General features: G+C 42.8%; 1 protein-coding gene across 4 annotated transcripts in view; it reads right to left on the bottom strand.

Annotated features, from left to right (window-relative positions):
- SLC4A5 (solute carrier family 4 member 5) overlaps nucleotides 1–18,643 on the bottom strand; it is a 153,414-nt gene that overhangs the window by 52,948 nt on the left and 81,823 nt on the right. For all 4 annotated transcript variants that reach the window (XM_039479158.2, XM_039479159.2, XM_039479167.2 and 1 more), the window contains 2 exons: nucleotides 2,430–2,590; nucleotides 1,413–1,565 (listed from right to left, as the gene is read on the bottom strand). In XM_039479158.2, the coding sequence (XP_039335092.2) occupies nucleotides 1,413–1,565; nucleotides 2,430–2,590 (314 nt within the window). The remainder of the gene's footprint in view (nucleotides 1–1,412; nucleotides 1,566–2,429; nucleotides 2,591–18,643) is intronic.

Below are 18,643 nucleotides of genomic sequence, written 5' to 3'. Positions count from 1 at the left end.
TGAGAGAGATACACAATTGATTACATGGGTACAAGGTGTAGTAGACTGTTTTGGGTTCATCCCTGATTCCACCACTTACTGGCTGTGTAACCTTAGGCAAACTACTTAAACTCTCTGTGCCTCAGGTGTCTCATCTGTAAAATGGGGACAAGAACCGTACCTACACAACACAGTGTTTTTGTGAAGATGAAGTGAGTTAAAACAGGAAGAGCACTCAGAATAGTGCCCAGAATGTGGTAAGTGCTGAGTATGTATCTATTGTTATTACGGTATGTTAAACACTTCCCATTGTTTACTGGGGGATTTTTTTGAGACAAGGTCTTGCTCTCTCGCCCAGGCTGGAGTGCTATGGCATGATCTCAGCTCACTGCAACCTCTTTCTCCCAGGTTCAAATGATCCTCCCCGCTCAGCCTCCTGATTAGCTGAGACTACAGGTGTGTGGCACCACGCCTGGCTAATTTTTTGTAGAGGCGGGGTTTATGCCATGGGGTTTTGTAGAGATGGGATTAAACCATAGAGTTTATGTATTTCTTGTAGAGATTGGGTGTATGCCATGTTGCCCAGGCTCGTCGCAAACTCCTGAGCTCAAGCAATCCACCCACCTTGGACTCTCAAAGTACTGGGATTACAGGTGTACGCCATCATGGCTAGGTCACTTCCCATTTTTAAGTAATTTATTTGAAGAGGTTCCTCAGTGTTTTTAATTTAGCAGCTTAGCTCTGGTTACTGTGTTTGTCTGACAGGCTCAGCAGGGCTAACGTCTCTGGGCATCTAGGCTCAAATAGGATAGTGGAGTGTTGGATATTTCAGATGTGTACATGGAACAATCCACCCTCTCTGAATGGTCCCAGTTCCTGTTAATCAGAGTGACATCAGCCACCCGGTCTACAAGCCCTGGCACTCTTGAGATAAGCCCAAATCCTTCTATCACCCTGTTGTGCTCCATTTTCTGCTGAGGCTCTTGACCTCTCCAGGGAGTTTGATGTGAAACTTTTGTGTCTTTTGCATAAGCAAGCCATCTCTACCAGCATTTCCCAATGCTGTGTGACATGGGAATCTCCTGGGGTATGTTCTAACCGCTCTCTCTTTTCCTAGGCCATACCCCAGACTCCAACTCTCCAGGATGGAGCCAAGGCATTAGAACACGTCTCAAGTCCCAAAGTGATTTACAATGTGCAGCCCTGGCTGAGAACCAACTCTCTTCCTAGAAAGTGTTCTGCTCTGGTGGTGGGAACAACATGGGAGTGTGGCTGGGATCCCTGCAGGCCTGCCAGAGAAGGAGGCTGAGGGATCCCCCAAACATCAGAATTTCTCCAGAAACTCCCAGCCCCTAAAGTGGGCTCACCTGGATACCAGGGCCTCATACTTGGCCCTGCATGTCCCACGCCCACCAGTGTAAGCCCCAACTCACTTGTGGTGGAGACTGACTTGCCAATGTCCACTAAGGAGCGGTGGATGGGTTTCTTGGTTTGGTGACGGTGCCTCCTCAGGAGGACATAACTGACCCTCTCCCGGAGCTCTGGCCGCAGGAGACCATCCTCAATCTGCTTCTCAATGACATCATCTGCATGGAAAACAAATGCACTTCATCCCTGTGGACAGAACAGCCCCAGGATGTGGGGGTCTTCAGTTTCACCTGTTATGAGTGGGATTAAATGTGAGCTGCAGGTGTCAGTGGGTGTGTGGAAATACTTCTGGCTTTGCCACTAACTGTGGAAAACTGGGCACATCACCAACTCTTGGCCTCCTGTTCAAGGGCGCTTGCCTGTCTGTGTGTGTGTGTGTGTGTGTGTGTGTGTGTGTGTGTGTGTGTGTGTGCATGTGTGTGTATGTATGTAAGACTCTGCTCTGTCAATGTTCTTATGAAAAGTGAAATAAACAGTCCATATGAAATTGCCCCAGGAAGCATAAAGGTATTGTGTTCAATGGTTTTAGTCCTAAAATGAATTCTTTTTAGAAAAGCATTTTGGGTAAAATACTTCTGGGAAAACCCAATGTGCTGGAACAAAACTGACAAAAATTTTTAGGAGTGCTAAGGCAAGCTACCTCCTCCTTTTGGCACACCACTAAATGATAGCTAATTTCCTAAAGATGAATAATGACCCACCCATTTTACCCTAAAAAGAAACAGGTTGTCATGGCAAGAGGTATCTCTGACCATGCCAAGAGGCCCTCTCCCCTTTTGCTACATTTCTAGATAGCAGTTTGGAGGATGGTCTTTTCCTCTCTGCTGGAGGTCTGTGTGGAACTGAAACTTGGGGCAGCTTTGATCCTGCCCTGGGAACAACAGAGTCAAAGCTGGTCTCTTCAGAATCAGGTGTCAGAGATGGGCCAGTCACACAGGCTCGAGGGCAGGCATAAGGTCAGGGGAGCTGCCCTGGCTTGCAAGGGACCACAGGAGAGATGCACACAGTGGCCCCTGCCTCACCTATGATCTGTGGTAAGGAGCCACTGTCCAAATCCAGCAGCACCGTCCCCGTCTGCAGGCAGGTACGGAGCTCGAAGAGGCTGTGCAGGGAGAGTGTGGACACGTGGGGCTTGCTCCAGCGTTCACCGCCTTCCTCTACCTTTTCTTCAAACTTTATCCACCTGGAAGGGTAAGGATGGGGCTCAGTGTGACCAGGGCCCTCAGGAGGAGGCCCCATCTTGGTCTCCCCAAGAAAGCGGTATCATGTGGGGTCATACTATGTATGTGGTTACAGTGTTGGTCCTAGACTCACAGACAGAGGATCTTTTGGGGATGCCCTCATTTGTCCCCCACTTCTAATGCTGTCATGTTAAGGACAAAGTGGCATCTAGAGAACGACTATACAAGGGCACAAGGGATCTTCTGGGAGTGATGGAAATATTCTAAAATTGGATTATGGTGACGGTTGCATAGTTCCATACATTTACTAAAAATCATTTACCAGTACACTTACAGTGAGAGAATTTTAAGTTATTCTAGAACAATAAAGCTGTTTTTTTTAAAAAGCCTCAACTGGAACCTGATTGCCCCAGGCTGTTCACACATGAGTGTTCAGTGTGGTTTGCCAAGAGCAGAAAAAAATGTGCCCTGATGAAAAGTATTTCTCTCTGAGTTTCCCTGCAAGGTCTGAGGTTTGCATGCTTTTCACTCTTTTTCCTCTGAAAGTTCATGTAAAAATCCACAGGCCATCCAGGGGAGGAAAGAATTAAACCAATGATGTGTAGGAATCTGTCCTTTCTAGAAGCCTTGGAATCATAGGCTGGAGTGGAGGTGTGCAAGAACAAAGGCCTCAGAGAGTGCCAGGGGAGCAAGGAGTCCTGGCTGGAGACCTTAGTTCCCCTTTGTAAGATGTCAACCAACCACAAATGCATGAGTAGCTCCAATCTATTACAACTGAAATCCCAAGGGAGGACTTTTGGACCATGACTATCTAATTCTAAAGATCCTCTTAAAAAAGAAAATGTATCAGAATGGTGGAGGTAAGTTCAAAAACAAAGAGAAATGGGGATGGCTTAGCACATATAAAAACTTGCGGAGAAGCTTCAATAATTAAAGCAGTGTGATTACAGGCCAGATATAGACAAGGGATCAATGGCACAACAGTCCAGAAACAGACTTGTATATCCATGGGAATTCAGGTTTTTTTTTTTTTTTTTTTTGAGACAGAGTCTCACCCAAGTTGGAGTGCAGTGGCATGATTTCAGCTCACTGCAACCTCGACCACCTGGGCTCAGGCAATCGACCTACCTCAGCCTCCCAAGTAGCTGGGACTACATGCACATGCCATTATGCCTGGCTAATTTTTGTATTTTTTGTAGAGACGGGGTTTCTTCATGTTGCCCAGGCTGGCCTTGAACTCTTGGGCTTAAGCGATCAGCTCATCTTGGCCTCCCAAAGTGCTAGGATTACAGGCATGAATCACCACGCTCAGTCACGGAATTTGGGTTTTGATGAAGGAGTTATTTAAAGACAACCAACCTAAAAATAGAAAGTTAAATCTCTACTTTTCACCAAACACAATACTAAATTCTTCATGGATTAAAGTCTAAACATAAAACTAAATCTATAAGCAAAAATGCAAATGTACTAGAAGAGACTATAGGAGAGTATTCTTATATTCTTGAAGAATATTGTAGAGAAAGACTTCCTAAACAAGGTATAAAACCATAAAGAAAAAAAATGGACAGATTTGATTACCCAAAACTAAAATAAATGAAAACTTCTGTATAGTAAAATAACATATAAATCAAGTTCAAAGAAAAGTAATTACTGAGAAAAATATCTGCAACACAAGAAAGCATCGAAAGACTACTATTTACAATACAACAATGCTCCTTTGAATTCATAAGTTTATCCAATTAACTCAAATTATCCAATAGAAAGTAAACAATTCTGAGAAGAAATGAAGATGGCCAATACACATGTGAAAATATGCTCAACTTTACCAATAATCACAAACTTTTAAATTACTACAAATGAAATAACATTCTTCATTTCTTATACTGGCATCAGTTAAAAAGATCAACAACTTCCTGTGTCAGTGAAAACGTGGGATGTGGCCTCTCATCTACTGCAGGTGTAATGACACAGCCTTCCTGGTGTGGGCAGCCTCTTTCAACATTCAGTGTGCATGCCTTTTGACCCGTGGTTCCATTTCTAGGAAACGATCACAGGAATATAATTACACTGCCACACCCTGTAATATGTATACAAGAATGCTTGATGAAGCTTTGTCTGTTAGGCTGAAGAACTGGAAATGACCAGGTTTTCAGAAGTATTACATCAATTTTGTATGTTCATGCTGTGGAATATTCCCCAGAGATAAATAAAAAATATGACGAAGAACTTACATACTGACAGGGCAGACACTATCATCCCATTTTATAAAAAAGAAAAACACACTTGTGTGTGTTTGCACACGTGTCTAGAGAAAGCAAAAGTTTTGGAGGGATCCATGTCAAATGGTAAACAATGATTACTTTGAGCAGAGGAGTAGGCTTGTTGTTGGGGCGGGATTTAAGACTTTCACTCTATTGAAACTAATTAGTGTAGCAAGAGTGCAGTCTATTAGGCTGGATGAGGTGGCTCATGACTGTGATTCCAGCACTTTGGGAGGTCCAGGTGGGTGGATTGCCTGAGTTCAGCAGCTCGAGACCAGCCTGGGCAACATGTTAAACCCTGACCCTACCAAAAAATACAAAAAAAAATTAGCTGGGCATGGTGGCACACAGCTGTGGTCCCAGTTTCTTGGGGGGCTGAGGTGGGAAGATCACTTGAGCCTGGAAGTCAGAGGTTGCAGCAAGCTGAGATTGCACCACTGCACTCCAGCCCGGGTGACAGAGTAAGACTCTGACTAAATTTTTTTTTTTTTAAAGAGTGCATTTTATGAAGCAACATTATCAGGTTTTGAATACCAGCTCTATCATTTACTAGCTGAGAATCTCAGGTAAGTTACTTAATCTCTCATCACCTTTGATTTCTTCAGTAATAATAATAGTGCACAAGAATTAGAGCAGTGACTAGCACATAAGATACACTCTGCTAATGTTAGCTATTAAGTTAAAAATAAAGTTTGCAATTTTAGGAACAATAAAAAAGAAGAAAGTAAAGTCGTTCGAAGCTCCTCCAAGAAGGAGGGGTTGATGTTTTGGTAACTGCCATTCTAGATCTCCCTGTGCATACATGCACACATGCCCGTGCTTGCATTAACTTTACATTAATGGCACCACAAGGACCTTAAGGGCATAATATCTAATGGATATCTTTTCATGTCTATTAGTACTAACATCATTCTGAAGTCTTTCTAGTATTCCACTGTCTGAACATATCATAATTGATATGAACAGTTCTCAATTGGTGGACATTTAGATTATTCCTAATTATTCTTTATTATCAATTAAGGCTGAACATCCTTGGTCCCTGCTCAACAAATTTTTTAGGATAAACTCTCAGAAGTGGAACTGCTATGTCTGCACATTTTTACATTTATAGCAAACATTACCAAACTGTTTTCCAGAAAACTTGTGTCACTGACCACTGCTACCAATGAGATACTCCGTTTCCCTAAAGTCTCTCAGACTCTGGTATTTTCATTCTTTTTCACCTTTGTTCATTTGGTGACTGAAAAATTATCTCACATTTGCATTTTTCTGATTGCTAGTGAGATTGAACATCTTTTCCTTTGTCAGATTTCCTCTTCACGTAACTGTATATTTTGCATTATTGATGTTTAACATCTTCATTTCACACATTTATTTGAGACGAGTTAACCAGGTCCCTGTGGGACCCTGGGGGATCAGATAGACACAGGATGGGGAGGTTTAATCAGAGAAGGACTGGGAGGTAAAGAACTAAAACATGGGGGCTGGAGCCAGAGACCAGGCAGACAAGTCGTAGCTGACCTTTCCGTGGGGAAATCTGTTTGGGAAACATCATTTAAATTATGGCAGATCCAAGACTATGTGATGTTGAGAGTAAGATATTAACAAAAGAGTTTACAAGGAATAGACCAAAGGATAAGTCCAAACTTTTTGTTTGTTTGTTTGTTTTTGGGACAGAGTTTCACTCTCGTCGCCCAGGCTGGAGTGCAATGGTGTGATCTTCGCTCACTGCAACCTCTGCCTCCTGGATTCAAGTGATTCTCCTGTCTCAGCCTCCTGAGTAGCTGGGATTACAGGCAGGCACCTGCCCCCAGACCCAGTTAATTTTTTGTACGTGTGTGTGTATTTTTAGTAGAGACGGGTTTTACTGTGTTGGTCAGGCGGGTTTCGAACTCCTGATCTCATCAGGTGATCCACCCACCTCGACCTCTCAAAGTGCTCTCTCAAAGTGCTGGGATTACAGACATGAGCCACTGTGCCAGCCAGTCCAAATGTTTTAGTTGGGAGGATGCTCAACCTTTCTCTGTGAGGACTGACTTCCTATTCAGATTGCCTTTTTTTTTTTTCTCAAAAATAATACACAAGATAAACTGAATTGTCACTCTTTTGCTACTCCATGGCCTTACCCCATCCACCTAAAGGTGTGATGTGGCCCATGCACAGGGCGACTTGGGTGAGTTCCTCTCTTCACTGTCTCACAAACATCCTAGGTTGGACATTGTCAGGCAGCTCTCTCCCCTGACATCCCATTCTTCAGTCTTCTGCCCATACAAATGTAACTTCACCTGAAGGTGTGTTAAGAACATGCTTCCTCTTTGAAACATCCTCTGCTAACTCCAGATAGCAGGTAGCAAAGACAAGTAGTCCTCGCCACCTCTCAGGACTTCAACTATTTGTACTGTGTTAGGCACACACCAAACATTAACCTCATACACACACAGACAAGGACACTAACCCACATGAGAACAGCCTGCAGAAACACTAAATTACTTGTCTCCAGGTTTAAGTCAATGCCAGAACTACACTCAAAATCCAGAGAATTTAAGAAATTCCAGAATACAAGACCACTTAACTAGGGACACCTCTCCAGTCCCCTCTATACCTATTTTGGGAATCCAGATGTTGAACCATTAAGCCTGCCACCTGGAACTTAATTTTGTGTTTTTAATGGCTATAGCTAGAAATTTAGCTCACTTTCACCTTGAATGGAACAAGGAAATATGGAGGACCAAAGGTCCATAGCAGTGGCTTTCAACCTTGGCTCTCCATTAGAATAACTTGGAGAGATTTATAAAAATACCAATGCCTGGATGGTTACCCCACCAGGAGGGTGGCCCTGCCATGGAAACTCCCAGGTTATTTGACTGCACCTGAACCTCTGCTCTGTAGGCACATAGGATGGTGTGACTAAGGGATAGTTCAACTTTTTTTTTGAGATGGAGTCTTGCTCTGTGCAGTGGTGTGATCTTGGCTCACTGCAACCTCTGCCTCCCAGGTTCAAGCGGTTCTCCTGTCTCAGCCTCCTGAGTAGCTGGGATTACAGGCATGTGCCACCATGCCTGGCTAATGTTTGTATTTTTAGTCGAGAAGAGGTTTCACCATATTGGCCAAACTGGTCTCGAACTCCTGACCTCGTGATCCACCTGCCTCAGCCTCCCAAAGTGCTGGGATTACAGGTGTGAGCCACCGCACCCAGCTGGGATAGTTCAACTTACATGGGGTCTCAATGCAGGCAAACATAGCTCACATGGATCTGATTCTCATTATACAAAAGGATATGGCCTCTTTCCCTTAGAATGGCTCCAAGAACACCAGCTGAAAGGGTCTCCTTTCTAGCACAGTCAGGCTATACTTTATTTTCTCTGATTTTATAACTGAAGTCCATTTATAGTATGTACTACTACACCAGTGTGTCTCAAACTCTAAGGTGCATAGGGATCTTGTCAAAATGCAGATCCTCATTCAGCAGGTCTGGAATGAGGTCAAAGATTCTACATTTCTAATAAGCTCCTAGGTGTGCTCATGCTGCTGGTCTGCAGATCACCTCTGACATCATGTAGAATGTCTTATTTTCCTCTCTGTTTTTCACTGCCCAATGAGAGTGCCCCTTCCTCCACAAAGCCTCTGCCAGTTATTCTGCTTATTTCTCCTATAATACCCTAGGATGGTTCTCAAACTGAAGCATGCATTAGAATTACATGCTTTTAGGACCACACTTTAGGAACCACTGTTCTAGAACAGTGATTCTTTTTTTTTGAGACGGAGTTTCGCTGTTATTACCCAGGCTGGAGTGCAATGGCGCGATCTCGGCTCACCGCAACCTCTGCCTCCTGGGTTCCGGCAATTCTCCTGCCTCAGCCTCCTGAGTAGCTGGGATTACAGGCACGCGCCACCATGCCCAGCTAATTTTTTGTATTTTTAGTAGAGACGGGGTTTCACCATGTTGACTAGGATGGTCTCGATCTCTTGACCTCGTGATCCACCCGCCTCGGCCTCCCAAAGTGCTGGGATTACAGGCTTGAGCCACCGCGCCTGGCCTTATGATTCTTAAGCTCGGTTGCATACAGAAATACCCTAGATGCCTTTAAAATCTTCATGTCTCAGTCATATCCTAGACCAGTTGACATCAGAATAAAAACGGGTGGGATCTAGGCAACTCTGTGCTCCAGACTATTCTAGGTAAAGTTTCTAACTTCCCAGGCTCAGAGCCTAAAATAATTAATTAATCCAGGCTCAGTGCCTAAATTAATAATTAATTATATTCAATCTTGTTTTATGATTGCTTTGGTATATAACAAATGCCAAATATACATTAAGCTCCTTGAGGACAGGTGCCATCTGCTGTCCCTTTATGGTCTCCTGCCCACATCAACCTCATTAAATGCTTGCTCCCTCCTGCTTGAGGGTAGCAAGACCTCACTGTATCACTTTGTGTGAGATCTCCCTATGAGGAAATGACTGGGGGAAAAAAAGCTTGAAGCTCATTTTGTTTAGGTATATTTTAAAATACTCAGAAGCCAGGCATGGTGGCTCACACTTGTAATCCTAGCGCTCTGGGAGGCTGAGGTGGAAGGATTGCTGGAGACCTGCCTGGGCAGCAAAGCAGGACTCCATTATACAAAAAATAAAATAATTAACCAGGTGTGGTGGCATATGCCTGTAGTCCTAGCTACTCAGGAGGCTGAGGTAGGAGGATTAAGTCCGGGAGTTTGAGGCTGCAATGAGCTGTGATTGTGCCGCTGCATTGAAACTTAGGCGACAGAACAAGACCCTGTCTTTAAAAAGAAAGGGGCCTTATCTTTTACAGATAGAATGATGTGGTGTCTTGGATTTGTGCCAACGTGATCTAATGTGTGCGTCTGGGGTAGCAGGTGGGGGACAGAGAGACAGGATTTGCTATGAGCTAGCTGGTAACTGTTGAATCTGGGTGATGGGCAGGTGAGGGTTCTTTTCACTATACACTACTTTTGTATAAATTTGAATTTTCCATAATCATTTTTCAGAATGAATAAAGGAATGGCCTCTGTAAAAAGCCTCTGGTCAAAGCCAGGTTTAAAAACTTGTGGAAGCCTGATAAAAAGGTTCATGTGTAATCCCAAATGACTCATTGCAAAGTTAACTTTATACTATGGTTGGCTTCAAAAAGTGGGAATTAGAGTTGGAGAAGCAGGTCAAGTGGAAAGAAAATCTCCATGCTCTCCTTCATTATCTAGCAAAGCTTTAACTTTTAGGGATTTTGCCCAAGCCTGGGTGTAGACTCCCAATTCTGTGCATGCCAGGGTAGGCACCAGGTGCCCCCCTCCTGACTGGAATGGGGCTAAAAGGAATCTTGAAATGTCACATGTCACAGAAAGCAGCTCTCTGTCACACAAAGCAGCGCCAGAACTGAGGTCTTTTCTGTGCCTAGTAAGTTGGTCAGAGATATGATTAGAGGACATTGCTGTTCAATAACAAGATCAGGAGAAAGCATGACGGGACTAGCTACCAGGTGCGGCCAAGGCTTCCAATGCTCAAACTACAGGATGGGAGAAGAGGAGGTTCTCCTTCAAGGAGGATCTAGAAAGGGCTGAAAACCAAGAGATCTGAATTCTAGTTCTCTCCTTAGATGGACACTTAAATTAACTCCCACTGATCTTTCTGGGGCAGGGTAAGTATCAGCAGTTTTCAACAGCTGCATTAGGAACATCTGGGAGTGTTTAACAAATTCTAAAACCCAGGCTGAATCTCAGACTAATTACATCAGAATCTCAGGGGACTGAGAATCAGATGTCAATATTTTTGTGGGCTTTTTTTGTTTTAAATTTATCAGAACTCTTGAGCCAAGATGTCAATATTTTTTAAAAGGAAGACACAGATCTTTGAGATGATAAAACAACAGGCTGTCCATTATTGTGTGATTAGATAAGAGTAAATCTGGAGGAGATATATATATATATATATAGATATATAGATATATATATATAAACATTGTGATTGAAGAGAAGCTTCTATCTATACTTATTTTGAATATCATCATAATTAAATTGTGTCCTGGTTCATTTGTTTGCAAAATCCTCCTTAGGACATTCTAATTTTAAAGATGTTTTCAGAAGTGTAATCTTCCATTGTATGCAACCTTTAATGCTAAGGCTACCTTGCCTCTAAACATTTGTTTTAAGAATTATATTTGTGGTTCGACTTCTGTGGAGCCCAGGATTCCTGAAATCATGGATCACCCACATACGCTTTGAGACATGCTTCATTTTTTTTTTTTCCTGGAAGCCCTGTGACTTCCCTAAAAATTGAATGAATTATAGAACAGATTTACGGCCAATGGTGGCAGAGTCTACATAGAACTATGCTTCGTGGTGTTCTGGGGAAAACGTTTCGACTTGTTGGCTATACTATTCAGTATGGCTGTATAGCTCATTGTGCTTTTGAATACGTTGGTGGTGTTGTCATGGTTGCCAGGTCTGGTCTTGAACTCCTGGCTTCAAGTGATTCTTCCAAAATTTTGGGATTACACGTGTGAGCCACCATACCTGGCCATGAAAATCTTTAAAGTCCATCTCATCATGCTAGTATTTTTCAGAAGAAAATTTAAGTTGCAGCCCCATGAAATGATGTTCTGGACCATCAATGGAGCCTACAATTCAAAATTCAGATATTGTCTTTGCAGAAAACCTTAGTCGACATTTTTATGGTATCCAAAGCCTTTGAATTAACTGGAGACCTGGCCTCACTGTAGCATGAAGACAAGCTTCTATGTTCCATGCCAGTGACTTTCGATATTCACAATAATATTTGGGCATCCTGAATGAGGAGCTGAACCTGGGTTGGCTGAATAGTTTTTGAATACCGAGCTGGATAGTTTTTATTTTTTTAAAAATTACTCATTGTATTCAGATAAGGGAAACAACTACATTCAGTAAATGAATTCAGAAATTTTGAAGATCTCATTATGCACTCTATTCATCCAGATTTCAGGACAGCTCAAAATCTGGCATTTATGAGATATATACCAAAGTAACTTTTAGAGCCAAGATAGCTAGCTGGTAACTTCTACTTCAAAAATATTACTGTCCTGAGTATTCTCTTTCTTTTACCTACAGCATAGAATTCAAGATTTTAGGGGAATCTTTGACCCTGGCAAGGGGTCCTTTGTTGTTGGCTGCCTGTTTCTAAATGTAAAATAACCTCCCATTTAGGCAAAAGAATAAAAATTTGCATATCTAGTATCTAAAGCACATGGATTTCTCTTCAGTCAGCTGCACAGAACACTCAACCTTGAGACAGTCAAATTTTTACTACTACTTACTCTTTAAACAAATAGTAGTGAGCACCTAATTTATAAGATGTACTATACATTATAGAGAATGTTAAGATTGAGATGTTGACACTGGTTTTCAAAAGCTTACTGTGCAATAGAATAATAAGTATGTTTATAAATATAAATGAGAAATTTTTTAATAAGCTTCCTTTTAAAACTATTTGAAGGAGTTAAGAATCCAAGGGCTATCTGTTTTGATCTAAACACTATACATATATCTAGTTAGACTACCAGAAATATAGTTTATATGCTTTCTATGAAACAGCATGATTGAAGTATGATTTCTATGTTGCCATTCAAATGCAAAGTTTGTTTTAAGAGTCATATTGATTATTTGATCAAATAACTTAAGCTTCATTAAACACCCATGGAAAAAGTCTCTTCCTCCAAAGCTATCCAAAATCAACTTTGATGGTATGTTACAATCTTTGCAAATTTGTTTATCTGAACAGATCCACTGACATGGTTCTAGTTGGTTAGAAAGAAAATAGTTTATTCTATTTTCAAACAGCAATACTGCGTTGCCTCTAAATTACAGAATTTAATGATTTACTACCTTTCAACTCTTACCAAGAAGAGCCTCAAGAAATCATCATTGTAAATACTGTTTCTGCATTTTCTGTAAATTTTCTGATAAAGATGGTATCTTATTCTCACATAAAAATGCTTCTTGTGAATTTCTCTTTGATTTAGTTATTAGGGAAAATTTTGTCTTGCCTCCCAAAATAAATGTTATTTTAAAATTAATGAAAAAAAAATTATATTTGTGTGAATTTGTTTCTTACATGAAGTTAAGTTTACTCAGCTAAAATTTGTAAAGTATATATTCACACTGTGGTGATTCTATCTATGTGGCCTCACTGACTTTATTCTGTAACTCTCCCACGCCACCCCGTTACCCAAAAGCTTGACTTCTGTGTATTAGTTACAAAGCATCAAGACATGTTTGTGCTTTCTGCCTAAGGCCAGTCTGTAATACATTTTATGACTCTAACAAATTTATTTCTTAAAAGTAAGAAATGAAAATTTTTCTTCATTATCCAGCAAAGCTTTTTAACTTCATATGAGTCATGTCAGGAGACTGAATTTTCCAACAGAAACTGAAGACCAGTATTAATTCACTTACAAGCCCATTATGAATTTTCCTAGAGATGTCTGAGGAATCAACAGATGCTCCTGTGCTTCAGTCTTTGAGAGTCACCAAGAAATGATCTGTGGGAGGAAGGTTTTTCAAAAGGGGAACACCTGAGGCTGGGCCTGGTGGCTCACACCTGTGAACACTTTGGGAAGCTGAGGCGGGCAGATCCCTTGAGGTCAGGAGTTTTGAGACCAGCCTGATCAACATGGTGAAACCCCTTCTCTATTAAAAATACAAAGATTAGCTGGGCGTGGTTGAGCATGCCTTTAATCCCAGCTACTCACGTGGCTGAGGAAGGAGAATCACTTGAGCCCAGGAGGTGGAAGTTGTGGTGAGCCAAGATTGTGCCACTGCACTATAGCCTGGGCAACAGAGCAAGAATTCGTCTCAAAAAAAAAAAAAAAAAAAAAAAAATGGGGGGAACACCTAAGCAAATTTTGGCCCATTCTTACAATTTATTTGTCAAATTCATGCTACATAAAATCACATGCATGAAATATGTATGTGAGATAGTACAAGTTTTTTCTACAACTGATTAAGACTTTGCATCTGGTATATATGTTTATAAACCAAATTTGGCAGTGAATTTGAAATTATAAAGTATAAAAGACTGAGTGGGTAGGCATGGGTCAAGGGTCAGCCCACATATGGAGACATTCAGAAGGTACCAGAAGGGGCTGATGAGAACCAGAAAGGCCTCACAGGCCTCTTGGGGCACCCACCCCAGTCCAGGCTCAGAAATTTTATCTTTTTGTATACCGAAGATGATTAGGTTCAATGACACTGTCTAATGCTAATCCAGATCATGAAGGCTGATGCATAAACTTGAAGGCCAATTTATTTAATTTACAATGAGATTTACAATAGTTATAAGGGTTAGTTACACTCATCCTCTAGCCTTTGCATTCTCTCCTTATGGGCACATATACAGAGTAAGCCAAATTATCACCAAAAAATTGCTGAATATAGAATCAGAATGAGTTAATCATTAGCTAAGTTATTTCAGGGTTTTTAGACTCAGGATGAGAGGTCTGGAATCTTTCATATCTACAGATGAGATATGCCTGGGACTGGGACCAGATAGATGGGGCCTTCTAGCTTAGATTGTTCTGTAATGAACCCCACTTCCTCCCATGGTTGACTGACTCCCTCTGAATGAAAGTCTTTCCTTTTGCTGGCCTAAGAACCTCTGCTGACAGCCTTTGGTGACAGTGCAGTTTGGGCATTACAGGAGAACCGCTCCTTCCCAGACAGTGTTGAACTGCAGTGGCACAGCTAGTGGTGATGGGGAGAGGTGTGGCATTCCAGGGAGCTGTGGTGAACAGAATGGGGGTGGCCTCTGCTCCCAAGCTCATGCATTTGGTAAAGGGTCCATTCTCTTGCACATCATGTCCTCACATTCAGAGTTGAAGGGGAGCCCACAGCTAAGTGAATGCTATCAGACAAGGTTACTGGCAAATTCTGAGCAGGCTCCTTCAGAGAGAGAGGCTTCTGAAGCCAAAATCTCTCTGAGGGCCACCTGACTGTGTATGCAGGAAGTCCCTGTAATTGTAATTGTCCCATGGGACTGTCATCTACAGACTTGTCTGCCTCCCTCAGAGTCTGCTGGTACCTGCCTTCAGTGGCTCCCAGGAGAGGCCCTCTCCTCACCTAGGCCCTCTCTTCCACCTCTGCTATTTTGGGCCAAGCTCAAAGGCCACCTCTTCCATGACAATGCCTTCCCAAGGGGCCAGGTTGAGGAGACCTCTCCTTCCTCTGACTCCCATCACACTTTTTTTTTTTTTTAAATCATTTATCACAGAACACTTCCTAATCACTACAACAGCTAAAGCTTACTGAGTACTTTCTACGTGCCAGGCACTATGCTAAGCACTTAACATGTATTATCTCATTTAATCCTTAAATCTATCTCACGAGGTACATCTGTGACTATTCTCATCGTACAGGTGATGAGACTGAGATCCTTACAGGATAAGGAGCCTGGCCAAGGTCATGCAGCTTATAAGAGACAGAGTTTGAAGGGATGTCTTTAGACTATATAGCCTGTGTTCTCACCACTTTGTCTTTGTACATCCACCTGGGTTTTAGTTATCTGTGGGTATGAGCATATGCCTGCTTTATACCAGATTGGGGTTGAAATATCATGCCTCATGGGCTCCAAGCACCCCACAGCCTGTTTTTGTTGGCTAGCTAGCTAAACATGGTTTTTATATATTTAAAGAGTTGTAAAGAAGGAGAAAGAAAAGGCAGAGGAGATAAAGGAGAGGAGAAAGAGAAAAAGGAAGAGGAGAAAAGGAGTAGGGGAGAGGAGGGAAAAAAAAAGAGCAGCAGAAGAGATGATTTGTGCACAAAAAGCCTAAAATATTTTCTGTCTGGCCCTTAACAGAACACGTTTACTGATACCTGTACTAGATCATAAGCATTTTAAGAATAGATTCAGGCCGAACATGGTGGCTCATGCCTGTAATCCCAGCACTTTGGGAGGCCAAGGCAGGTGGATCACGAGGTCAGAAGTTCAAGACCAGCCTGGCCAAGGCAGTGAAACCCGGTCTCTACTAAAAATACAAAAAAAAATTAGCTTGGTGTGGTGGCAGGCGCCTGTAATCACAGCTACTCGGGAGGCTGAGGCAGAAAATTGCTTGAACCTGGGAGGCAGAGGTTGCAGTGAGCTAAGATTGAGACATTGCACTCCAGCCTGGGCAACAGAGTGAGACTCCATCTCAACACAAACAAACAAACAACAAATTCATAATTTACTCATTTTAATTCTCCCACAGGACTTAACACAACATCCTCTCAACTGTTTTTGGAATGAAAGAAGAGAGGTGTGGGTAAAACAACCTTTCCAAAGTTCTCCTAGACTCAGAGGCTAGAGCTTCCACCTTTCCACTGCTCTAGGGATTGATGTAGTGCTGCAGTGACATCAGCAGATCTCCATGGACAAAGATAGGGAGTGGTCTCTCTCTCCTTCAAGAGGAGGATGAGTTTGTAAAATTGCACTACCTATACTCTCATAGGCAACTTGAAGAATTCTGAAAGTTCTGGTTGGTATTAGAGGCAGAACCATGGCCAAAGGATTGCTTACATTAAGCAAGTTCATTACTATCAATGTATGAAAGATGTATTTGGGGTGTCTGCTCTGCCTGTATTCCATGGGGATGTGCTCTCCAGGATGTAGCAAGGCCTCCCCATACCTCCTCAGACCTCTGATCTGGGTCCCAGTGATAGGACAATCAAAGTTGGACAGATCAGATTCTCAACGGAGAATTTGGAATTGGGACTGGGAGACAGCCACCTGCTGTGGGATGGTCCCTCGAGTAGGGTGGATGTAAACATGGAAGCTTAGGATTGGCCACAGGCAGGGAGAATCAGAAGAAGCTGGTTGCAGAAGAGTAAAGAAGATGCCCTAAGAGAAGCAGAGACCAGAAGCAGAGAGAGAGAGGACAAGCCAGCTTCCCAGGCCCAGCCCTTAAGAGATCATGCCCCTGGGGACCATGAAGTCACTCCAGTGTCCCAGTGATGCTCCCTCCATTTGTATGAGTTAGCCTGAGTGGCCTTCTGTAACTTGTAGCCCCAAACCTCCTGATGATGACTGACATTTCTCTCCCCTTGGCTGTCGCACACAGTTCCTGAGAGCTCACTTAAGATTAGGCTGTGAGAGCCAGAGGTTGACTTACTGGGTAGGGGCTCTTGACTCTAGCATAAAGTACTGTTGCTGGCTGGGGGCAGTGGCTCATACCTGTAATCCTGGCACTTTAGGAGGCTGAGGCGGGTGGAGCACCTGTGGTCAGGAGTTTGAGACCAGCCTGACTAACATGGTGAGACCCTGTCTCTATTAAAAATGCAAAAATTAGCTGCTGTGGTGGCAGGCACCTGCAATCCCAGCTACTCAGGAGGCTGAGGCAGGAGAATCACTTGAACTCAGGAAATGGAGGTTGCAGTGAGCTGAGATCACACCACTGCACTCCAGCATGGGCAACTGAGTGAGACCCCATCTCAAAACATAAAGTACTGTTGACAAAGGATTTTTGGGCAGGACTCTTCCATTGGCACTTCTGGAGTCTGACAAAAAAATCACTAAAAGCAAAGAAAGAAAGTGTTGAAAATAGATAAATACGAATCTTTCATGCAGCTCGGTGACGGGAACCATTCTCTCTACTTTTTATGTTTAAAATTTTTCATAATAAAAAGTTTAAATATATATTTGGATATATAAAAAATATATATGAATAGGTAAACCACATAGGGGTTTTGACATGAAGGTGGTTTAATGGTGGAGTTACTCCCCTCCTGACGGCTGCAATTGAGCGAGCTATCCAGGGATGACGTGGATGGGGGAGGTGTTTGCTCCTGCAGATCACCTCCAAGGGTTCTGAGGAGCTGCCAGCCAGTTTTGCTCCATCTGGGAAGAGCTCCCTGAGTGCTCCAGCCCCTGCCATCTCTCCCCACTTAATTAGCCTTCCAATCACACTCACTGGCCAACTAATCTGATTGTTCTATCCTGGGTCAACCACGTGATAGCCTTTAATCACTGCCTGGCTGTCCCCATGGATGTGAACTTGTGCTTTCCCAGTCCAATTGCAGGACTTTGACGGTCTCTCACGCAGCCCCATCCTGGGCTGTGCTAACTATAAGTTATCCTAAGTCCCTGAGGGATGAAAAACCCTAGCATAACCTCCATTCTGTGTTTACACTGCTAGCCGTGAGAGTACTGGTTGGAACCCAGGGCCTCTGAGGCTTCAGGGAACCTTTTATCTGGGGCTTGATCCAGTTTCTGATTCATATAAAAATCCATTTTTCCTACTTGGCCAACGTAAGCCTCAAGTATCAGTGTTGGACTAGTGCTGAGAGAGAGAATGACCAAGTTAGATACTGTATGTAAAAGCAGCTTGATAAAGACAAAGAGTATAATTATTCAGAACGGTAGATCAGCAGAAGGTGGAAGTCAAACAACCTTAACAACCCTCATCTGACCACAAATCTCCATGTGTGACTCCACTGCAATAAAACAGGAAAATGATGGCTGCTAGCCTTGAGCTGCTTAGCTGGCTCGTGTATACCAGCCATCCGCAGCTCCTATAATTGCTTTTCCACCCCACCTGTCTCCTCAAACCAGAGACCAGCCGGGAATTCTCTCAACTCCCTGCTAGAAACCTCTCCACCTGCGCCCAGGGCCACCTTGCTCCATCCAGCAGCCTCCTCGAGCTTCTTTTCTCTTTAAATCATTCTCTTTCCCCTGGCCCCTTTTTGTAAGCCTACAATATATTCTGATTTTGCTGACCTTCAAAAACAAAAGGATCTCCCTTGGCCTATGTTCCCCTCAAGAGGCTTCTTTCACTCCTGTCAT

Source organism: Saimiri boliviensis, chromosome 1, assembly GCF_048565385.1.
Source record: "Saimiri boliviensis isolate mSaiBol1 chromosome 1, mSaiBol1.pri, whole genome shotgun sequence".
NCBI lineage: Eukaryota > Metazoa > Chordata > Mammalia > Primates > Cebidae > Saimiri > Saimiri boliviensis.
Note: the sequence above shows the minus strand (reverse complement) of the source record. Positions and strands in the feature narration are given on the sequence as shown.